This window comes from Oryza brachyantha, chromosome 7 (genome assembly GCF_000231095.2).
Source record: "Oryza brachyantha chromosome 7, ObraRS2, whole genome shotgun sequence".
NCBI classification, from domain to species: domain Eukaryota; kingdom Viridiplantae; phylum Streptophyta; class Magnoliopsida; order Poales; family Poaceae; genus Oryza; species Oryza brachyantha.
Window position 1 is genome coordinate 1,369,315 of NC_023169.2, and position 22,852 is coordinate 1,392,166.

Here is a 22,852-nt window from a genome sequence, read left to right on the forward strand (position 1 = left end):
AGGTTCAGCACAATCCTCTTTACCACCAGCATTAAGGCCAGAGACGTGTCTTGTGTATATTTACCAAAACATGCTTGCTGTCCTTAAATAACAATGATGTAGCACATTCTTCCTTGACCACATAATCATAGGGTAAACAAAGAGTGCATGTTGCTTTGGTGGTGTACAAGGATGCAGGAGTTAGGTTGTGTTGCATGTGCAGCAAGGGGGAGGAAGATTATTTATTCACATGGTCTTTTTTTAGCTCATCTTATAATTAGTTCCTCAGATAGCTAGGCACATGCTATGAACCTTTGATATAAAGTCTTCTTGGATGTTGGAAACTTGGAATTCGTTTTAGAATGAATTCATGCATTGTTACTAACCAGTATGTACCTCTGTTATCGAAAGCTTAAATAACAATTCTACAGTTGATATTGGTATATCATCTCTTTTTTTTTTATGGAACTGCAGGGGTGGACAGCTGTGCAACATTGCTTCAAATAATGAGACTGACAGTACAAGGTGGCTGCTAATTCAAATGAAGAACCTCAGACACAGTAAGAACTAAGAAGTCTGGTAGATATGATCCAAAATACCAGGTATGGGTTGAGATGTTTAAGGAAATGTTGGATAGTTGTATTAAGGCTTCTGGTATGATCAAGAGAGTTCTGAAATGCCAGAAACTTGTGTTAGAGGACTGGTTTGCTACAAGAAAACTCCTAGAGCAGTTCTAGGCTTCTAGCTAGCAAATGGAATTACAGACATATATGCATGTGCCATGCAACGTCAGTGGTCAGATAGCTCAATCAAGGGGCCATTGATCAAGACTACCTTTCTACCAGTCAGATAAACTGGTAAGATGTTTACAATCAGCTATACAGAGGAAGAGGTAATTACCATTACTATAAAAAAAACGAGAGCAAGCTCATCAAGCAAAACTTTAATACGTCTCTTGATTAATCACAGACAGCTGTCACACAATGCTCGGTAGTTCTCTTCTGGGACGCGGACAGTAGATGTACAGGGCTACTCACATTCTGCCCACGGTATCTGAATACAAAAACTATACCAGTAGAAAAACTTACAGTGGAACGAATACATCAGCATATGAAAAAAACTGGCACACTTCTAAAAAGAATGGAATAAATCGGACAAATTTTATACAGCAGTAACATTGGGTATGGGTGGTGCTGGTGATGGTGATGGCTCTGTTGAAGATGGCTTATCTGCTGTCTCCGGTGCCTCGGTAGAAGGTGCACCATTTGTAACTTGACTTGGAGTTGCCGCAGGTAGGTCGGTGCCATTAGAATCAGCTGCCGGAGCAGGAGTGGCAGTGTCAGGAGTACCCGTTGCGTCTGTCGTCGCTGGTGCTGTTGTAGCTTCTACATTACCTGGGGCTGTCGCTGGTTCTGCAGTAGGTTCGGCATTACCAGAGGTGGTGGTTGGTTCAGCATTGTCGGGAGCTGCTGTTTTCTCTGCATTCTCAGGCGCTGCTGCGCCTTCTGATGGTTTTGCCTCTTCAGAGTTCTGTGTTTGAGCAAGAGCACCTTGAGCCATAGGAGCTCCCTGATCTCCAGTAGTGCCTTGAGCCATTGGAGTGCCCTGAACCATTGGAGTGCCTTGAACCATAGGAGTGCCTTGAGCCATGGGAGCACCAATAGCTGCAGTTGGAGCCTGCGCTGCATTAGGCTGGCCAGGTTTCACAGCGGACTTCTTAATTACAATGGGGGGTGCGGACAGAGGAGGCATCCCAGGAGGAAGTATTTCAATGGGTGGCTTTTTCTCCGTTTCTCCCAAACTGGTGAGCTTTGGATCCTCAAGAGAGGCCAGAAATGCTGCAGCGGCATCAGTTTTTACAGTGGGGGTGTGATCCAGCTCCTTCTGTAGCATCTTGTTCCATGCTATGACTAAGTTCCTTAATGATGGACGACCATGGGCCTAAAAGTAGAAGATCCTTGTAAGCATTTGACAATCACGTACATTCTACTAGAATATTTAGTCAGATAACAAAACGAAATTCTTTAGGGAAACAGCAGTGGAACAGATTGGATAGAAAAAGAATGCTTGTAGTTTGGCTAAACTCATGAACTAGAATTGGAAAACATGCATGACAGAAAATTACTCGATAGATAACTTACTTGAGAATGCAAAACAGCCTCAGCCAGCATTCCTGTGTCTTGCCATGCTTTTTCCATGAGGGCGTTATCTCCGAGAACTGCGGCTGCAAATGCAGCTTCACGCCCATGGCCAGCTGTGATCAAATTAGTTACCAAACCCTGGCAATGTGCATCAATTTTAGTTATTCTTCCCAAGAAATATCTGGCAATTTAATTATCAGCAGCACGCATCCTCCTTTCTTTCAAGGAGGAAAAAAAAGCAAAGCGAGAGTCATATGCCCTAAATAAGTCTAAGCATGTATTATTCCTATTGATATTTTGCTCTGCAATCATCATATCAGTCTTGGTTAGCTAATGAATAGCTTGCTTAAATATACCTTATCCAAACATGATCTTTGCGTCAGCAAAGACATTAGCATAGTGCAGAGTGTTTAACTTACGAGATATGTACAAGGAAACAGAAGGTTTTAGCATGCATGCATGAACAATTCGCCATGCCATATTCCACACAATGTGCTTCAACTGGAAAAGATAATGACAGGCACTTGTGTGTGGTACAGCTCTCCAATCATGACACTTTTCTAGGCAAGATCATGGATGAGAATCCATTTTTTTTTATCACCACCACCATTATAGACACAAACTAAAAATTCTTAATGGCAACTTACTATTGAAAAATTTTAGTCAAAGTAACATACCGACAGCCTAGTAAGCTCTCCATGGTTCGCAAGGCGGAGTGCCAGACCTCGTAGCATTTGCCCATGCAGAGCACCCTTTACAGAAGCTGCAGCAGCCAATCTCTTTAGAACTTCACGAGCAATCTCAGCCTGTCCGGTGGCATCTGCAGCATCGATAAGGTCGAAAAATTCCTTGACAAACTTCACTATTCCCTGCACGGCATCTGCCATACTTTCTTGCTTAGCTTGCTTAGCCACTGCTAAATTAAGAATCTGTGTAACATCGGTAGCCGTAGTTTCTTGTCCCACATCTCGGCTATTGCTCATAGTCAACAAGCATGCAAGTGCTCTTTTCAAGTCATTGCTTTGCATTGCAAGATCAAACTCTAACCTGAGGGAGGAATATCAGCACAAACGAACTCAGGATAAACTCAAGATAGTTTCTATCAATATCAACCAATACCCTAGCTTCCTAACCAATTAAATAGAAAAACATCAATATAATATCTAACAAGCAAGTAGCAACTCAGAAACAATATGCACCTCTTAGAAATTCCAGGTAAATGAAGCGCTTCAGTGGCATAGCCCATTCCCAGCATAAACTGAGCCAGGTCATCATGGTGCTCCCGGCCAAGTCTAGTGGCCCTGTACAAAGTTTTGAGCATTACACATCGCATTTCCCACTTCAAAAAGTCAGCAAGATGCAATGTTCTAAGAATAAATATATACCATTTCACAGCACTAACTGGATCTCCATATGCTGCAAGGCACCGACATCTAATACCAGGATGGCTTAGAGACAAGGCATGTGCACACATATACCTAAAAAAAGATGAGAGGAGTGTCAAAGTTATATCCAATGCACAATCCAAGATAACCATATACAAGCATTTTTTTTGGCAAACTTTATTCCATAAGAATTTCTTTGTGCATAACTGCTCTTGCTCACTTAAGAAAGATGAGATAGCTAAGAGGTAAATGTTTACCTGTCAACAAGCCATAGGACTCCATCTCTAACACCAACCACAACAAGGGGTCCAATAGGTCTTTTCTGCTCGGGAGGGAAGCGGGTTACTGCAACAGATACCCCTCCTCCAGCAACAGCAACTTCAGCATATCTTCTATCATCCAATTCTTTCTGAAACACTGAATCTTCTCCATCTAACTTTGATTGCTTTGGCACTATAAATGGTGGTATAGATGGAGCATACTGAAAGGAGGCTAACCGAACAACCTGGAAAATGTACACAGTAATTTAAAAATAATAATAACTTGTTCCGAATGAGATAAATATCCATGCACAGTATTTGATATACTCCCTTTCATTGACATATATAATGGTGTGCAGTTTGACTTGGCATAATATCCAACACTGATTTTTTCCCATTAATGTCTTTTACAATATATTTTCAATACAACATACTACATCCGTCCCATAATAACTTCATTTTTCGATTTTTGTGTCCAACCGTTCGACCATTCGTCTTATTTGAAAATTTTGTAAAAAAAAACTTTAAAAAATTAGTCATGTATAAAGTACTATTCATGTTTTACCATCTAGTAACAATAAAAATATTAATCGCAAAAAAATTTTAAATAAGACGAAGAGTCAAAACATTGTATATCTAAACTGAAAAATGAACTTAATATGGGACAGAGGTAGTAAGTTCAAATGAAATACTTTTAAATATGGCACCACTCAAGAGAAATGCTTACATTGAAGCGTACTAAGCCATTAATACTTTTGAAGCGTACTCAAGAGAAATACTTTTAAATACAAGCATTACTATTTCAACTACATGTACCCTGAAGAGATGGACCACCACCTTGGACGTAAGAAGTCAGTTAAACCTGATCAATTTTGAAAAAAAAGACTTCGATCCACAGAGGATTTAACAGGGTACTGTAGCTATGCTGTTGTGGGAAGCTATGATTCTTTCTTTTGCAAGGTGACAATCAAAGGCTAGGAATCCCAACTGTTTCTGAACGTGACAATAAATGGGATCATAGTAAGCAAACACAATCTCCTCCTTAAGATGGCACATATAAATAACAATTATGTTCATCAAACCAATCGACATAATATTTTTTAAGAAAAAATGCAAATGGAAATCCATACAGCTAATGAAGAAAATATGCAAATACAAGAAGATACATTTCATTTGTGTACATTTTGAAATTTTATATTATTGAAACCTACTCCAAACAGCATTAGATGAACACAAAAGAAAACAGTTCATAAACAGAAAGCGTATAAAAGAAATCAAGAATGTAGAAAACTGTACCTGCAACATTGGAGGTCTTAACGTTATTTTTTCAGATGTGGTAATCTTGGGACCTTCAACTGTAATAAGAGCCAAATCTCCGTGTTCTGCAGCAGCCCGACTCTGAGCTTCTCTTGCCTTCATTTCTTCTTTCTTCTTTTTTGTTTCAATATCAATGGTAGCCACACCCGCATCAACAAAGACACACCTGGATCAGGGGAGACATAAGGACAATCAAATTTCTATGAAAATTTTGTAGAATTGTTTGCTCAAAAAAAAATCTACCTAGGTCAGGAATTACACTTAGACATAACAAAGAAATCCTATTAAAATATGAAAAGTTGCTTAGGAAATAAATCAATTAGACACAGAAGTAGCTGCTGCTCAATATCCTGCAACGTCACTTTCTGTACCCAGTGGATGTATTTTAAGATTTACTTATGACAATATGTAATTTAGAAAAAAAAAACTTCAATCATAAAAGGACCCATAGCCTTCCTATGGCACCTTCCAAATTTTATAAGGTTATTTACAGATCACATCAAACTCCAAAACAGACTCATCATGGGAAGACAAGATAATAATAGCATGGGACACCACAAAGCGAAAAAAGGAAACTTAGGGCTGGAAGAAATAACTGCATATAAAAGGATTGATGGCTTACTCAATGGTGGTTGGCGTAGCCACAAACAACTGTCTACGATGCCAAACAGCACCAGTAGCAAAGGGAATTGAAACATCTCCAAGATACCTAAATTGGGGCCGCAAGGAAGAAATTACAATATATTGCTGATAAGCGAATGCACAATACTCAACGGTTTGGTCCCACACGGTCCACTCAGGCTGTGCAAGTAGGCCGCTAACAGGTTGGTAGGTCTCCCAGCTGCACAGGTGAGACACAGTTAACCAGTTTGTGTAAGAAAGAGACATTATTAGCATAGAGCAATTCACATTTTCTTGCAGTAAGCAAATGTGTTAAAGAAATAGGCCAGCCTGGCAGTGTACAACAGAACCAAAATATAAGAATAAGTGCAAGTCAGACTCTAGACCGACATATAAAAATAATATAACAAGACAACCAGCAAACCAGTTTGAATCTGATTAATAATAAATACATAACAACAAAAAAGCTAGAATCAATTATTTGTAAAAAAAATAATCTACTTCTAAGGTTAGAAAATTGAGAATTTTAGCTATAGGTCACATAACATAAGTAATAATAATGCAAAATATGACTACAACAATCACATTTGCATCGCCCAACAAATAAATTCAAGGGATATCCAGGAAGCATTAATCCCTTGCATGGATATTGCAAAAGCAATAAACACATAATACCTGTATAACTGGAAATTTTGAGGCGGTCCTTCTTTGGAGGAAAATGGATCATCTGAAGCAAATGATGATCCACTTCCTCCAAAACCTGATAAGGGCATAGATTGAACAGTTGATATAGCTGTTGCTGTAACAGGACTGATTCTACGAGATGTACGGTATGTGACGCCAAGCAAGGCACCACCATGTAAGCCAATCACCTGCACAGTCACAACCATAACTATCATTTTCTTAAAGCATTATTGAGTATCGACAACACCTTAACTACAGGACAAGATTCTACTGCTGAATTTCTGCAGATGGCTGAAAAACTAAGTCCCCATTTCACTGATCAGCCGAGGATAAGCTAAATGTGAAAGCAACACCTACCCAAGCAGAAACCCAAGCTAAATTTTTGAAACTCCAAAAAACCTTGATACACAACACAGCTATTGTAGGAAACCAAAGAACCAGTGCTTTATATAAATGATGCCAACAGGAAAAGATGTGGCCATGTGAAAGTAAAATTAAATTCCATGCAGTTTCAGTAAGTATATAATATTTTATTGTGCTATTCACCGAAACAAACTTTGGTGCAATTAAGCAAGAAAAATGAATTAATAACCATAAATAATTCACATGTTGCAATTTGAATATAAGAGAAAACGATATTAACAGGACTACAAACTTTTTAACTCCAGCATGTCTAACCAGTCTGCCAGTGTCCAGCATGTATTGTACTAGTACGCCATATATGGCTTTTTTAAAGCTATGCAGTTTCATATTCCACAAAAAGAAATCAAAAGATTATCTAGAAATGTAATTACTGCCTTGCTACAGCTACATGGTACCGAGCAGTACTAAAAGAAAAGGAGAAGAACAGTCTGAAGTTAATTTTTTTAAAAAAACAAAAAGAAAATCAGAAGTGATGATTGCCAACCGGTTCACTGCGGCTGTCAATGGATCTCTGCAAAACATGTGCCGTTCCATCATCCAATAAGATGCGCACTTGTACTGTGGCTGAAGAAGCAGCACTAGCTGCTGCAATAGCAGCTTGAGCTGCAATAGCAGCTGCTTCCTTTGCCTTTTTAGAAGAACCGCCCTTCACAATAAGTGGATTCCTTGGAGGCAATGTACTCTCTACCAAAGCATATCTATCACGGCAGGTGTCCCAAGCAAAGAGCTTCCCTGTACCTGAATCAACAACTGACCAATCACTTGCTTTGTATATAGCAAATGAAGGGATGTCTGGCCATATAATTGCAACATACCTGTAAACAAACAAACAAAATTTATTTTCCTAGAAAATTATTTAGAAAGCAGAGTGCATCAAGGAAGCAAGAAGCTACAGTATACACGAATAGTGGTGCCACATGCACAATTCAACATATGTGGCTAATGCATAGTCATGTAACATCAACATAAGATTCTTCAAATGAAACATATTAGGGGCAGAATTGCTTGTAACTCTGTATGCTAGTCAAATACTAGACGATAATATGCTATAATAGTTACTTACTTTCCAGAGCTGCTAACTGAAAGAATCGAATAGGAATCATGAGTGACACATGCACAATTCAACATATGTGGGCAATGCATAGTCATGTGATGTCAACATAAGATTCTTCAAGTGAAACATACTAGGGCAGAATTGCTTGTATCTCTGTATGCTAGGCAAGTACTAGGCGATAATATGGTATAATTGTTACTTACTTTCCAGAGCTGCTAACTGAAAGAATTGAATAGGAATCATGAGGAGCAGGCGTGCTGATATGCTTCTTGGTCTGCTTTACTACCAAATGTTCTACAGAGTCATTCCTTGACCTTCCCGTTTCAGATGTGACACCAGCATTTCCAAGGGAGGGATTTGCTGTGTTTGACAATTGGAAATTTAGCAGCTGAAGTTCTCTTTCAACAATGTAAACAGCAGAGTGTTCCTTGCTTTCTGCTGGTGTTGGTAGAGGAGCAACGGCAGGAAGTGCTCTTGGATCGAACTCGCTTAAAATAATACCAATATTAGTTCCAGTAGCAACAAGATGTGGTTGCAAGGGGTGTGCCACCATGCAGTAAACCTAGAATAGCCACAAAATTCAATCTATGATTAGCATGCTTGAAGATAAAACATTACTGGGGCTTTATCTTTATACCCCAAAAAATTATCAGAACAGGGAGTATTGGCCTATTGGGCACTGACAGAAGGAAATCAAGCGCATTTGATGATAAATTTATGATTTATCGTTCACATATATTGTTCCTTCTATTCTCAATGCAGAAGGATGTTGTATATACAATTAAACCAGCCATTAAGGACAAATGTCATAAAACCCACATGAAACATCTTAAACTTGGTCTAGTTATGCCTTTGCATGTATGCCCCCAAAACTGAATTCATTTTAAAACCTTTAGGTGCATTTAGCTACTCAGAAGTTGGAAAGGCACATTCCAGTTTCTGTGGCCCTTCTAACTAATAAATGGTATTCCAGATATATGCATGTGCCAAGCAACATATGTGGTCATATTGTAATATGTTTACTCTAAGGGTGCAGCAATCAATCCCTTCAAATAGTGAACGCAACAGAAAAGGCACATTATGTTGCACAGCACACATGACCTAGATACTAAAGAGAAAAATATAGAGTGCAATTATTGGTTAAGACACAGTAGCTTCATTGCAAATCATTAACAGCATCATTGCCCAAATGATCAAATTATTTTTTGTATGAGGGGAATTGAACTAGAAGCATACTCTCAGTTTCTTGTGCTGTGCAAGGACTTGTGGAGGAACAAGCGAGGACAATTCACAGAGCGGTCTTGTTAAAGCAGAATAGGTTGGATGTTCTATGGCCCTGTAACACAACAAAATGCAAGATGGGGCAGATATAAGTCATTTCCATCACTATAAAATATCAGTAACTTGATATTTCTTCCCAAACATTGGAACATACCATATATGGGAGTCCTTAACACAAGTCAGAATATCAAGGTTTGGTGCACGAGGATGACACCACGATGCAACACTGTGGCAAGCAAGTTTAGGTACTGGTTTAATACGTCTTATTTCCTGCATAGAAGATATGCTACTATATAAGCTCTTCCTTAAATAACAAGAAATACAATCTCACGAAAATAGTGAATATGTATACCTTAAATGTAACAGTATCCCATATGGCTAAAGTTTTATCAGCGCCTATTGTAATGAGTTGTGGAGCACTTCCCATTACCCGTGAAAGTTCAACAGCAACTACACCTCCATCATGAGCCTTGAGAAAGACAAACACATAAAACAAATTAGTATTCGCTAAACTACTAGCCAGTGTTATTAAGATAATACTGAAAGAACAGAAACATATGAATATGCAAACAATGCTACCTTCAAACTAATCTTAGGGACAAGCTCACGAGAGTCATGGATATGATCAGCACTCCATAATATCAGTAGACCATCACTACCACCAGAAACTAAATGTACCTGCAGCCACAAGTAGTTGCTGATAAAAGGAAAGATGTACAACTATAAAAATCAGATAAGTCGAACATACGATAGAAAAGACAACTCATATGTACACAGCCGAGGAAAACAAATAGTATGACAGCCAAAAACAGGCAAACAAAACCTAAGATGGACCAGTCAAGACATTCTTTTACCTCACCGGCTGCAGACATGAATGTCATTAAGCAAGATATTGCTCCTTTGTGTCCACCTGTATACCTTCGAACAAGCTGCAAGGATTCAATTGTAAGATTTAAAATGCAGTAATGAAGGAACAGGAGACAGTAGGATATTTTTTTAACCTTCCATGTCAACATTGAAAGAACTCTTATCACTCCGTCAGAAGCGCCAAATGCAACCAGAGGAGCATCACTAGAAGATGACCTGTTTAGGAATTCCATACTGCAGAAGAAACATGCTCTAAGTCAACAACCATAACATGCTCTAAAGTTTTAAACTACTTTCTGTGATATTAATGTATGCCATTGGCTACAACTTCACAAGATAAGCTGCTTAGACATATTAACAAAGAAAAGAAAACAGGAGCAGCTCGTTTGATGTTCTTAATCTTGACTGGTAATAATTGATTATTTTTTCTCACAGACCACAATAAAGTCAAAAGATAGCAGGAAATCGGGCAGCAGCAGTACCAGCAAAATGTGCATAATAGTTAGGTTCATGAACAAGTTTGTGTTAGAACTACAGTCATCGCAAGTAACGGAACTATTCAGTCATGAATGCCACATATGCTCAGTTAAATCCAAGATATAACAATTCACACCATAATCTTCTTTACTCTGAGAGAATAGCAGGTGCCGGCACAATATGTTAGTACCACAAAAAATCTTGCAATCTGGATAAAGGTACTACGTATGCTGCTGCTATGGTAAGAACATGTAGTCTACCTAGTTTCTATAATAATTACTACTCCCAGGTGACCAAAAACATTTTTTTTTTATTCTCAAACACAGATGCTAGAAATGCTTCTCAATTGCAAGAGATTTAAACACTGATCCCAGTGAGTTTTTAACAGAAAAAATTATGGAAATGGTCAAATGGATTGAATTCAACTCAGAAAAATGTTTTCAACTGGCTAGAACCAGTGCTTTAGCATAAAGCAGTGAAACCATAAGCTAATTTGTCCAATTATGTATCTCAATGGGAAAATAGCACTCATGATCATTTATCGATCTTAAATGAACAATCTCCTTTGGTCAATACACAAGAAAGCTAGATATGTTGTAAACATGGTCATAGTATAAGCCGAATGGTTTTGCTTCTTTTTTTTTTTTTTGCTTGGAGCATCCCCTGCGCAATATGCTCGTTGAAAAACAACGTTTAACAAAAGAGTTCATTCAGGCTTATCTAAAATCCAGCAATAAAATAACACAAAGAAAAATAGACATAAGCTCATAAACATGTGTAATCAGCAAAGTAAAGCATACCATAGAAGTGACTTGTTGTCAAGCTCTTGCTTAGGAACATCACGACCACGCATAGTCACCAAATCCAAAAATATTACTTTGTTCTCGCAACAAATTACAACAAAATGCCGTCCTCTTGTAGATGGTGCAGGAGCACTGAAAGCGGATGATTGTTGATTGACCGCAGTTGGAGCCTCAGCAGCAGCAGAGCAATTGCGCCAATGTTGCCAAAAGCGAACATCGTCATCATAAAAGCTAACCTGCTTTACACTTGGGGAAGGACAGTGAACCCATTGGGAGTCAGATGATACCATGAAAATGGGGAACCAGAAAAGGACAAAACACTCAAATCAGTACCTTCCCCCTCGGATGGCCTCAGTGGGCTTTCCTTTCGAATCTGCAAAGAATTTGGTGAAAATCAGAATATGCCAGAAGCCCAAAAGTAAATATCTTAATCTTAAATAGTATAATGGTTCGAAACATCAATCTTTAAAGAAGAGATAGATGATGGAAAAAGGGACAACAGCCAAAAACTGAAAAATCAGTAATGGGGAACAATGAGAGGAATGACGTGAAGCTAGAAAACAGACTATTGGCATAATGCCTGTATACAGATAGCATCATGAGAGGTCCAAATTTATGCTGCATTGATGTATCTAGTGATTTCAAATCTTCAAAATATAAGTTACTTTTACTGATTAATCTCTCTGATTTGTATGCTCGTCCATCTTCTAAAGGGAAGTGTTGATTCACAATATTTGTCACATGAGAAAATTAAGAATGCAGTTCTTGCAATATTTCTACTTTCCACCCCTAATTTAATCATATGAAAGAGGTTTGGCATTTGTTCTATGCCATTAATAGGGATATGTGTGGCCATTTCCTTTTTATTATTCTCTGAATTTGGGGCTTCCATGGTCAGAAAATATTGTGAGCTTGGACAGGTATCATGAAAGGTACGGACTAGTTTGGGAATACAAGAGAAAGGCAGTAAACAAAAACAACGATAAATTGAAATAATATCCACCCCCAACTCGACGATACAGTAACAATTTTCTTGAAGCTGCTCTCTAGATTTGAGTGCATTAGAAGAAAGCTTATCACTAAAAGTTCTATTCACTACTACGAGAGATTATGAGATCACGTTACAGCAGAAAATTAAGCAAAGTAGTCAGTAGTATCCTAGCTCTACACAGATAAACACAACAAATTATCGACATCCCATTTCAGGGGAGGGAAACACACATTTCCTTATTTCAACCATTTAACCATACACACTTCTAGACTGAACATAAGGCGCAAATCTAACATTACCAGTTTAGTCCTACACAACAACTATATAGCATACAAAACTACCGATCACAGCCAGAAGTACGTACCAGTATCTCCCTCGGCGAGCTTCTCAAGCTTAACTCCGACCAACCGCCGCTCGTCGACGCCGCCTGCCTTCAGCTCATAGATCACCTAGCACCACAAGCAAGCAAACCATATTCCAGAACCGGTCGAGATCAACTCAATCGCAAACCGAGCTCGGTAGGGCCGGCGGAGCAGAATCCCCGCGAGATCTCTGGAGAAAACCCCGGTACCTGGCGGTGCTCCCAGTCCCAGACGGAGACGCGGTCGTTGGCGTCGGCGGTGACGAGCCACGGGTGCGTGGGGTGGAGCTGGATCTTCACCACCTTGTCGCCGGTGGGCCGGAACGCCCTGAGGCGGAGCATCTCGCCGCAGCCGCCCGAGCCCCGCCTCGGTGGAGGGGGGAGATCCGGAGATCTGGACGGAGGAGTGACGCGCCGCGAGCTCGCGGGGGTTGGGAGGTGGGGGGAGATCTGAGCTGGGACTTTTTGGTGGAGGACGAAGCGGAACGATGGAAGAGAGGGGGAAGAGGAGGGTGGGGTGGGCCGTGGAGATGGGCTTAGTTTGTATTGGGCCGCATTGGGGGCCTTGACAGAGGCTACGTAGATAGACAGTGGTAAATCAATAAAGACCAAGGACTAATTTATAAATTTTTAGGGCTCTGTGAACCGTGCGATCGTGCATACGCGGTCCAGATTAAATAGAGCTCGAAGCGGTACGACAACTTATGCAAACAAACTCTCTAAGTAAATATATATTGAAATTAAGCCCCTATCCGGACCTCGTTTCGTCGTAACCGTCAGATCAAATTTGTGTGGCTCAGATCACGGCTCTTTCCGCCGCTGCGTCGCATTCTTCGCCGGCGCCGGCGCCGGCGCCAGCTCGCTGGAGGCCGCCGCAGCCGTCCCCGCCGCCGTGCCGGAGGTGATCCTCTTTCTCTCGACTGCCTTCCATTCTCGTTGATACTCGGGGCTACTTGATAACAACCATGGATTTGTACGAACGGGAAGGGGAATCTTGGGTTAGCAGCACCGACCTCCAATCTGCCGTGATTATTTGAAGCAGCCTGGATCATTATATAGTTCAATCCAACGATTTCATTGGCATTTTTGTTTTAAATTTCTTGCGGATCGTGGGAGGGGAGTCCCTTCACAATTGTGAGGACCTAGCAAGCAATTTCAGTTGTTTTATGTGGAAAAAACTTCTGTAATTTCCGGTCCAAGGTTGTTTGAAAATCCCTGATCCATGGTTGTGTTTGCAACTTAAAATCCGATGACAGTGATGCAGAATTTATTATTTCTGTCGATATCAGTCTCACAGAGCTAAAAGAAGTACTACATTGTTTTATTGCGCGCGTAAGGGAAAGAAAACTCGTTGATTTGTAACTTTATAACATGCAGTGCTCTTACTTCTCATGTTCACTTGCTCTGATCTAAAGAGAATATGCAGTAAACAAATCTTGTCATCTCTTGGAGTCGCCAATAGTGGTCCATCAACCATTGCCTCGTACTAGTACTGTTCTTTGTATTTTCTTCCGATGGCCAAAATGGCTTACAAAGATCCTGTGGCTGTGCAGACGCACACAAAACCAGTATATGTGCTGGTTCCCGCCACCGCCAGCAGAAAATAGCAAAAATGACACTCCCAATCGTGTGAGAGCTCAAGCATGCTCACTTGGTGATGTTGAACATGAAATTGATGTCTTGGCACATAGGTCTGACAGTATCACAAGAGATGTACAAATCCCAGATAGCACCATCGTGGTCACTACAGTCCTGATTTGTACAACTCAGTGACAACCAAATGACAGATTCAAGATGCTAAGTTACAGTGAAATCTAATCTGTAACTCGCTTGCAGGAGACAATGGTGTTAATAATGAGGCAGCACTGACACTTGAGGAATGAGACATGCCATATGAACTTGGAGGCATCAAGGCGAGGCCAGCCATACACTTGCATTTGCTACAGCAACTAGAGTTTTCAGTCAAAATAATGCACTCAACACACAGAAGAGAATAGTATCCATCTAAGGCTAGAGAGTGAAGCTAGCTAGATTGATGAAAGATCCTCATACACAGACTTGATCCCAGGTCTCTCAGAGACTGGCCGGATGCATCTCAAGGCAATGCCTAGCACATCCTTCATGCCTTTCACAGATTGTTGATTCTCAGAATCTGAAGCCATGGCTGGGTCAAAGCAATCTGATCCCCGGCCTTCAGCCACCCGCAGACGGACCCAATCTGTCAGGTCAACACCACCTTCAGAACCTGAGACAACATCCCCAGCGCATCTGCCAGTCAGGAGCTCCAGCAGCACAACACCGAAGGCATAGACGTCAGACTTGAACGAGGGAGTTGGCTTCTTGGACGCTGCCAACTCTGGGGCACGGTAGCCAAGCACACCAAGGTCTAGGATCTGCTCAACAACGCCAGCCTGGGTCATCAGGCGGTGCAGGCAGTAGTCGGCGACACGGGCATTGAGGTCAAGGCCATCCAACAAGATGTTGGTGGCCTTGAGGTTTCCATGAGGCATCGCTCGATCAAAATGGAGGTAGTTCAGGCCACGCGCAACATCAACTGCGATCTTCAGCCGCTGAGCCCAGGTCAGTGGAGGACCTCTCCTTCCAGGGCGATCTGCTAGGTTTCAGAGAAACATACATGTGATTAGAGACTGAACATATTAGTAGCAGGTCACGTGCATTCGAGATGGAGTATGCAAGAAGTCATATGTGTTCAGTTGCAGAAACGAGAAACCAGTTGATGAGAGCATTACCATACAAAAAGCTCGCAAGGCTTCCTGGCGAAACATAATCAGACAAGATCAGTTTTTCATGTGGTGTTGGACCCCAGTAGTAACCACGCAAGCCAACAACATTGGGATGCCTGATATTTGCAAACTTCTTGGCCTCCTTCGAAAACTCTTTCTTGGGCCTTGCAACACCTTCCCTCAGCCATTTCACTGTCAAGAAGACACCATTCTCTAGTGTTGCTCTGTAAGAAGTCCCATGGCTGCTCCTCCCAAGTACTTCAGCTGGTGCCCTTGACAATTCCTCCGGTGTCAGTGTGATTGTTTCATCTAGGAAGTGCAACTCCCCTGCTAGCCTGTCAGGTGATCTGACATCCAACCGTGCCAGGCCTTCCTGGGTGTATGCCTCTCCAGAATCAGGTGACCACGAGAAGCGACTACCTTTGGATGGGGAAAATCCTCCCACACCTGACAACTTCTCTTCTTGGCTTAATGCTTCAGATGTAGAGCCCTTCCGAGGAGCACCAAGTTCATCTGCTGAGACCACCAAACCACCTTTGTCATCCTTTCCTTTTGTGCTGGCCATGTCTTTGCTAGCCTTGTGGAGGTTCTTGTCAGAAACCTTTTCTGAGCTAGGGAACTGCCGTGATATTTGCTTGTAATGGCAAACAATAGCAACAAGGATAAGGATGACAAGAGCAACAATACTAGCTGCTATAAGTGCTATTTTAGCTGCTGCACTGATTGACCTGCCACCGGCTGAACCAGAGGAACTCCCAGACCCAGAAGAGCTAGCAGGATACTCTAATCTTGAGTTCCCTGGGTGGAAGGAAGATTCTGGAAACTTCTGTAAGTTCACCGGAACAACACCAGATAGGTCATTATAAGAGGCATTGAATGACTGCAATGTATCTGGAAGGGCATCAGGCAAGGGCCCAGTGAACTGGTTTATTGATATGTCAAGAGCAGTGAGCGCTGAAAGCTTGGTGATTGAAGCTGGCAAAGGACCAGAGAAATTGTTCGTAGATATGTCAAGAGCTTGGAGGCTAGATAAAGAGGATAAATCATCAGGGATACTGCCATTGAAGTGGTTTCCAGAAATATCAAGAACCTGAAGACTCAGATTTTTCGATGAGGATCCTGGAAATGATAGGCCTCCACTAAGCATATTGTCCTGGATGTAGAGCTCTTGCAGCATGGACGAAGTGAGTAAATCAGCAGGAACAGGGCCTCTGAACTGATTGGAGCTGAGATCAAGGATAGTGAGTTTGGGGTACTGAACAACGGCTTCAGGGATAGTGTCAGCTAGGGAATTATGGGAAAGATTCAGGTAGTTCAAGCGAAGGAATTGAGAGCTCACATCAGGAATTGTTCCAGTTAGATTATTCTGGCTAAGGTCGACATACTCCAAATCATTGCTCCATTTTGCGATAACCGACAAATTTCCTTTAAATTTGTTATTTGATAGATCTAACACAGTGCAGCTTCCAGCAAGCATTGGAAGATCCCCAAATAGAGCATTGGAGGAGAGATTAATTACTTGCAAGGTGGTCGATGTGATCATATTGATGTGTCCTGTTGATTAACAAAATATTGTTAGTCCAGAATAATACAACCGGAGCTTAAAACTGGTATTTTTATTTTAGAGAAACATCACGCTATGACAAAAAAACATGGGGGGTAAAACTGTTAGTGCGACAGTTTAGATAGAATGCATTAAGTTCTAGGATTGATAACTCTACTCAAACGCAGTATATAGTCTGCCAGACATTGAATAATGTTGAAATGCAACTGTTCAGTGCAACTAATATACCCAGTAATCAGTGTAACTAATTGCCTCCTATTAATAATTGTATTTTTCAGAGATCCATTAATAGCTATTGATGTTAAGTAGTTATACACCAAAACATCCAAAGTTATATATATATCTCATGGGCCAGAGTTGAAAATATACTCTAGAAATGTGAGATGATCAACTTCTATATAATAACTTTTTGCAAAAAAAAAAACACCATTTAGTAGTTCGGAAAGTGTGTGCGCAAAAAGCCAAGGAAAAAAATGAGAGAAGTCTCACAAAAGAACGCAGCCTATCTTTTGCTGAGTTTAATTGATAAAATAATCCAATAACAAAGGTGAAGAACTGAAGATATACTGTAGTGTTATTGGCTAATTGCATCTACACAATCATTAAAAGAACTGTGGAACATATACGCATCACAAACTAATTGCAAATATTCTCAATAATTCGATTGGGGTATGCATGCAAAATAGCCTCTCTTCATGCCCAAACCTATCACAAGCTAGCCATCACTGATCCAGTAATTGCTTTGGAGAAAACTAATACTAGTCAGTAGAACATTCCAACAAAGAGCCTTTCGTGCTAAACAAAAGAATGTGAATATAGAATTGGCACAACACAAAACAATAAATTGACCTACACTGCTACACTCAACCAGACCAATAAAATCTGATGCTGTGTCATGCAAAGATTCATCAGAACATGATTGACATCAAAGAATCAATTGGTAAAACGAACTAAGCGCAATAATGCAAGATGACAATCCAAAGTTTTACGCAAGCTGAATTTTAACAATCCGTTTTGGAGGCTGGACCTTTTGTGAAGGAGCCCGCATCCATTTTTTTTAATCAAAATGGGCATCCACATGGCATGAAGGGGAAAAAAAGAAACAGAACGAGTAAAAGAGCAATTTTCAGGTAGAGAAGCTCATACCAGTCAGGTTATTTGCACTCAGATCCAGCTCACTGAGCACCAGAGAATCCCCTTTCAGAAGTCCACTAGGTACAAACCCCGTGAACGCATTGTTTGCAAGTCGCAAAACTTCAAGATCATAAACATAATTGAACCCTGGCAAGTCTCCAGACAACTGATTATGGCTCAGATCAAGCACCTTCAGTCTCCCAAAAGTCGAGAGCTCAACTCCATCAATCAATGATCCAGTCAATTTATTGTTGCTAAGGTTCAGATATAGAACTGTCTCTGAAATATCTGCCAGGAACTTGAGCTCTTTGGGAGTGGTACTAGTGAGTAGGTTCCCACTGAAGTCAACATGAGCAACAGTTGACTCAATCAAGAATTTCCAATCAACACCACCTTCCAAACGGTTCCAGCTTAGATCCAAAGACTGGAGATTCACAAGAAGGCCAAGCCCAGAGGGGATGCCCTTTGTGAAGGCATTGTATGAGAGGTTCAGAGCAACAATGCTCCGGAGACCTTTCAAAGATGTAGGCAATGGACCAGACAGAGAGTTTCCACTCACATCCAGTGACTGAAGGGACGCAAGCCCGTCGATGGAGTCAGGCAGTGGCCCAGAGAAGTTGTTCCTGGCAAGTGACAGGTTCTGCAGGCTCCGGAGACTGCCAATATTATCAGGAATTGGCCCCGAGAACCGATTGTTTGATATGTCCATGAACTTCAAGCTCTTCAGGCTACCCACATTGCTCGGGAGGCTCCCGGACAGATTGTTATTGGCCATAGAAAGCTTCACAAGCATCGTCAGGTTGACGAATACGGACAGATCGGCGACACCTGAGATGCCATGGCCATCAAGCACAACCCCGGCCACGTTGGCGCCATTGCACACAATGCCATTCCAGGAAGCCGGGCAGCCATTGAAATCGATCGACTCGTCGTTCCACGAATCGGTGATGAACCCGGCAGGGTCGTGGGTGATGCCCTTCTTGAAAGCAAGGAGCGCAAGAATGTCCTGTGAAGGTAGCTGGCCAAATGCAGGGACAACAGCAAGCAGGAGCAGCAGCAAGAAACTCCCAGGAATCCCCATCGCTGTCCTCCAAAGAAAGACCGGAAGCTGCTGGGCCTCAAGAACACAGCACCTGATGCATTTCCTGCAGCAAAATGGACTGAGAATGGAGTGTATCTATCACACGGCTCTTCTTACAACAAGCTGCCACTTATTGCCACACCACTTGTCCCTTTCAGTTGATCTCCACAGTACCACACATCACCATAAAAACCTCCCAGCTTTTCAGTTCCTTCCAACCTGAAACGAGCACGGCAATGGCAGGTTAAAGACCGAATCTTTGAGTTTTCCTCCCTCCAAGCAGGTAAAAATCCAGCTACCTCTAAGTAACCATTGACCAGTACAAAGAAAAATGGCAACTTTAATAAGGATCCAAAGAAAAGAGTTTGTTAAACCCCTCACCAGCTTTTAACAGCCAATCATGCAGGTAAAAGCACTATCTTAATATCTTTCCCCCCACTAAAACACCCCAATCACCACAGCTTCAACCCACAAAACACGGCTCAAAAGCAGAAACTTTTACTCATCCAAGAAAGAGGAAACCGAAACAAAGCCCCCAGATGCAACCAGCAAACAACCCAAAAATAAAAAACCAGCATTGCTTTGTACACCTGCAATCTTGCGTCCCCTTACCGAGCAGTGAAGCCGGGTGCTCTAGCGCATTAAGAACAAGCAACTGCACCACCACCACCACCACGGTGACCTTGCTGGAGAACGAAGGAATGAATGAATGGATGGATTGCGGCGAGATTGGGTTGTGCGGTGCAGTGCAAGCAGGGGAGGAGGGGAAGTGGAGGCAATGCCGTGGAGCGAGGGGCGGAGCTGCGAGGAACCCTAGCAATGGGGATGGGTTGGGACGAGAGGAGAGGAGAGGGGAGGGAAGAGAGGGCAATGGTGGTGGCGGCAGCAAGACTGCAGGTGCAGGGAGGGAGAAAGGAGGGAGCAGCGGCGGCAGTGGGGGAGTGGGAGTGTCCTCTCTCTCTCTCTTGTTTGCTCGATGAATCTTTCTTTTACGTGCTTGCCCTTTTGTTTTCTCCTCGCGGGTTTTTTTATTCTGCATTTTGCGATTTGGTCCTTGTGATTTTTGGAATACTATGGTATTAACAGTAACAAATACGGAGTAAAAAACACTTTGACCAATGCACTGTTAGTTTCTTCTTTTCACGGAAAAAGCGTCATGCTAATTTTTATTCTTCGTCTGCTTCGTATTAGAAGTTATTTTATATTCGTACTAACTCAAATATTTTTTACGTTAAACTAAATTCATATGAAAAATATAACAACATTTACAACATAAAATAAATATACTATAAATATATTCAATGCTGAATTTATAAAACTAATTTAGTATTATCAATATTATCATACTTTGTATTGACATATATGAAATGGAGGGGGGCATACGTGATTTTTACATACATAAATAGAAAAATTATTTAGTTCAAAAAAATTGTTTTTTTTCATGTAAATTGTACTTGATCCCTCCTCACCTATAGATCGGGGTTGTTTACCTACGGTTGAGAAAATCAGTTGATTCAACCGTATTCATTTGTACTAAGGTAATAATAAACTACTCCTAGCTAATCAGTGCTGCGTCAATGTCTAACCTAGCTTAGCTGTGCTTAGCCTGATTACAACCGGTTTGGATGGACTACAAGATAAACACCCCTACCACACATAAACCCCTACCACACATAAGTAGGACGGAAAATACGCCAATTTCTCCAGCATGGAGCAGAGTTTGACTCGAGTCAAGAGAACTCAGAAAGAAGAAGAAGAAAAAAAAAAGGAGAAGAAACTCACATCCTCACTTGTTGTCAGTAGAAAGAAAATAAAAGAGAAATACACCAGTAGGTGAGGGGGCAGCACGCAAAACAGCCAAAGCAACCTATCCATGATCCATTCCCTCCCCTGGCCTTTCCCGTAATATTTTTTTGCTCTGGCCTTTCCCGCGAATTTTTCTTTCTTCCCTCCCGCGCCGGCGCGGCCCCGCCAAAACAAAACGGGGTAGCAGGAAAAAAAAAAACACGCAACGCAACAGCAGCGGCAGCGGCAGCAAGCGGGGGTTGGTTTGGTTGGTTGGTTCCAACATCGGGTCCTCCTCCCTCTCCTCGCGGACCCCAAACCGGCGCCTCCAATGCGGCTCACTCCACGCGCGCGCTTTTGCGCCGGTCCCTGGCCCCACCTGGCAGGCACCACACAGGGGAAGGATGCCATGCCACTGCCTCGTGACCCGTGCCCGGAAAAAATCCCAAGAAAGAAAAAAATGAGAGAGGAAAATGTGCGATTGTGTCGTCTCCCTCTCTTTGGGTTTTTTTTTTCTTGCCAACGTGGCTGAATGTGGGCCCTGCTAATGGAAAATTGTCACGCCTTTTTTGTTTTTTTTTCTTTTCAATCCTTTTCTTTAGATCTTTGATTCTTGTTCGTGCTATTCAACAGCTTCTAGTTGTATTTCTTTGATTGAGATGTATTATTCTTGGGTAGCTTCTAGTTTACAGCGTATTAGCAGTCTAAAAATAATTTATAATTGAAACTTTCATTTTTATGTTTTTAATGACTTAAACGTCAATGCTAAATTAGAAACTACGTTCAAAACCCTCGAAAACAATTTTAGAATTTTAAATTTTGACCGACATATGTATTTTTCCCAAAAGACAAGACCCTATGGCTGAGGTACAGTGAAAATTAACCCTGCGATAACATCATCAAATTTAAACAAATTTTAAAATATTTTAATTTTTAATACATTTTGTGTATTCTCTGTGTAGTAATCATGGTTGGTGCGGTACTTCCATTGTGATGGTAAGATAAACCTGCTTGTGTTCTTGACCATATGAACCGTAAGTGTGCTCACTACAGCTGAAGAAGCAGCTTTTCATGAAGCATTTCAGATCATGAACTACCTTACCTGAACAACTAATCCAACTAATGTGGATTTCAGTCAGTTCGCTAGCTCCGCGCCATATATGCACAAAAAAATTCTGTATATGTGTGTGTTTACACTGCACTGCGCTGCAAATGCATGCCCAGCATCCAAATAAATCTCTCTCGTGTTCTTGTTTTTGAGAATGGATCTGCTTTCACCAATGTGATGAATTGGCGATGGTTGGGACTTGAAAACGCCCATAAATGTTGATCCCTGAGAGGCAGTCAGCAGAGTGGTTGGTTGATCACTTCATCTCTCAAGAAGAAGAAATATAACCGTCGTCCTCCTATACTACACTTGGTGCTCAATTGCTCATCACATGGCATCCCAGAGGTAGAGAGAATCCATCTGTTATGTGGGCCCCATCCCCTGCCTGCCAGGTGGTCCCTACCTGCCACTACTGTAGTAGTAGCTACTGGTAGTAGTAGATTCCCATGAGCCTAGGGATGGCAACGGGGCCCCGGTACCCGATACCCGACGAGTATTTGCTCTATTAGAGGATGGGTATGGGATCATATCTTTCCCCGCGGGTATTAAAATGGACAAGAACCCATCCCCAACGGGTGTGGCGGGTACGGAGACGTTCTATATATACCCGTCCTCGTTACCCGATGGGTAACCTGTTTATTTTAGCAGTTATATCAAAATGGGCCCAAATATACCCATCAACTATTTTGGCCCAATAGCCCAAATCCCTATCATATCTATTGCAATTGCCAACCTCCAAACCCTAGCACAGCCGCCACCGCCTCCCACTCGTGCACAGCCGCCGCCAAGCGT

The 22,852-nt window shown here is 41.6% G+C and overlaps 2 protein-coding genes across 2 annotated transcripts; both read right to left on the reverse strand.

Moving 5' to 3' along the window:
- Positions 1-910: 910 nt before the first annotated feature.
- On the reverse strand, positions 911-13,106 carry LOC102709386. The gene is made up of 21 exons (XM_006658210.3): positions 12,855-13,106; positions 12,648-12,732; positions 11,626-11,665; positions 11,290-11,538; positions 10,147-10,246; positions 10,000-10,074; positions 9,725-9,823; positions 9,498-9,614; positions 9,300-9,415; positions 9,101-9,200; positions 8,068-8,426; positions 7,295-7,625; positions 6,379-6,575; positions 5,705-5,923; positions 5,062-5,248; positions 3,763-4,010; positions 3,506-3,598; positions 3,320-3,421; positions 2,798-3,167; positions 2,121-2,258; positions 911-1,920 (listed from the first exon to the last, which is right to left on the reverse strand). Exons 1-21 carry the CDS (start codon positions 12,984-12,986, stop codon positions 1,141-1,143), a joined length of 4,137 nt encoding a protein of 1,378 aa, XP_006658273.2. The 5' UTR covers positions 12,987-13,106; the 3' UTR covers positions 911-1,140.
- A 1,429-nt stretch (positions 13,107-14,535) lies between these two features.
- Positions 14,536-20,121, reverse strand: LOC102705543 (LRR receptor-like serine/threonine-protein kinase GHR1). The gene is made up of 4 exons (XM_006657376.3): positions 19,780-20,121; positions 18,099-19,386; positions 15,395-16,942; positions 14,536-15,255 (listed from the first exon to the last, which is right to left on the reverse strand). Exons 2-4 carry the CDS (start codon positions 19,165-19,167, stop codon positions 14,672-14,674), a joined length of 3,201 nt encoding a protein of 1,066 aa, XP_006657439.1. The 5' UTR covers positions 19,168-19,386; positions 19,780-20,121; the 3' UTR covers positions 14,536-14,671.
- Positions 20,122-22,852: the final 2,731 nt, after the last annotated feature.

Bases quoted from the DNA above. Each gene is read 5' to 3' on its own strand.
- LOC102709386 (XM_006658210.3), bottom strand. From the start codon at position 12,986: ATGCTCCGCCTCAGGGCGTTCCGGCCCACCGGCGACAAGGTGGTGAAG. The intron at 11,666-12,647 runs GTACGTACTTCT...AATTCTTTGCAG, and splicing joins GCTCGCCGAGGGAGATACTG to ATTCGAAAGGAAAGCCCACT. The intron at 4,011-5,061 runs GTACAGTTTTCT...TACATTTTCCAG, and splicing joins TAAGACCTCCAATGTTGCAG to GTTGTTCGGTTAGCCTCCTT.
- LOC102705543 (XM_006657376.3), bottom strand. From the start codon at position 19,167: ATGGGGATTCCTGGGAGTTTCTTGCTGCTGCTCCTGCTTGCTGTTGTC. The intron at 16,943-18,098 runs GTATGAGCTTCT...GTTAATCAACAG, and splicing joins GAGTGCAAATAACCTGACTG to GACACATCAATATGATCACA. The intron at 15,256-15,394 runs GTAATGCTCTCA...GAAACCTAGCAG, and splicing joins CCTTGCGAGCTTTTTGTATG to ATCGCCCTGGAAGGAGAGGT.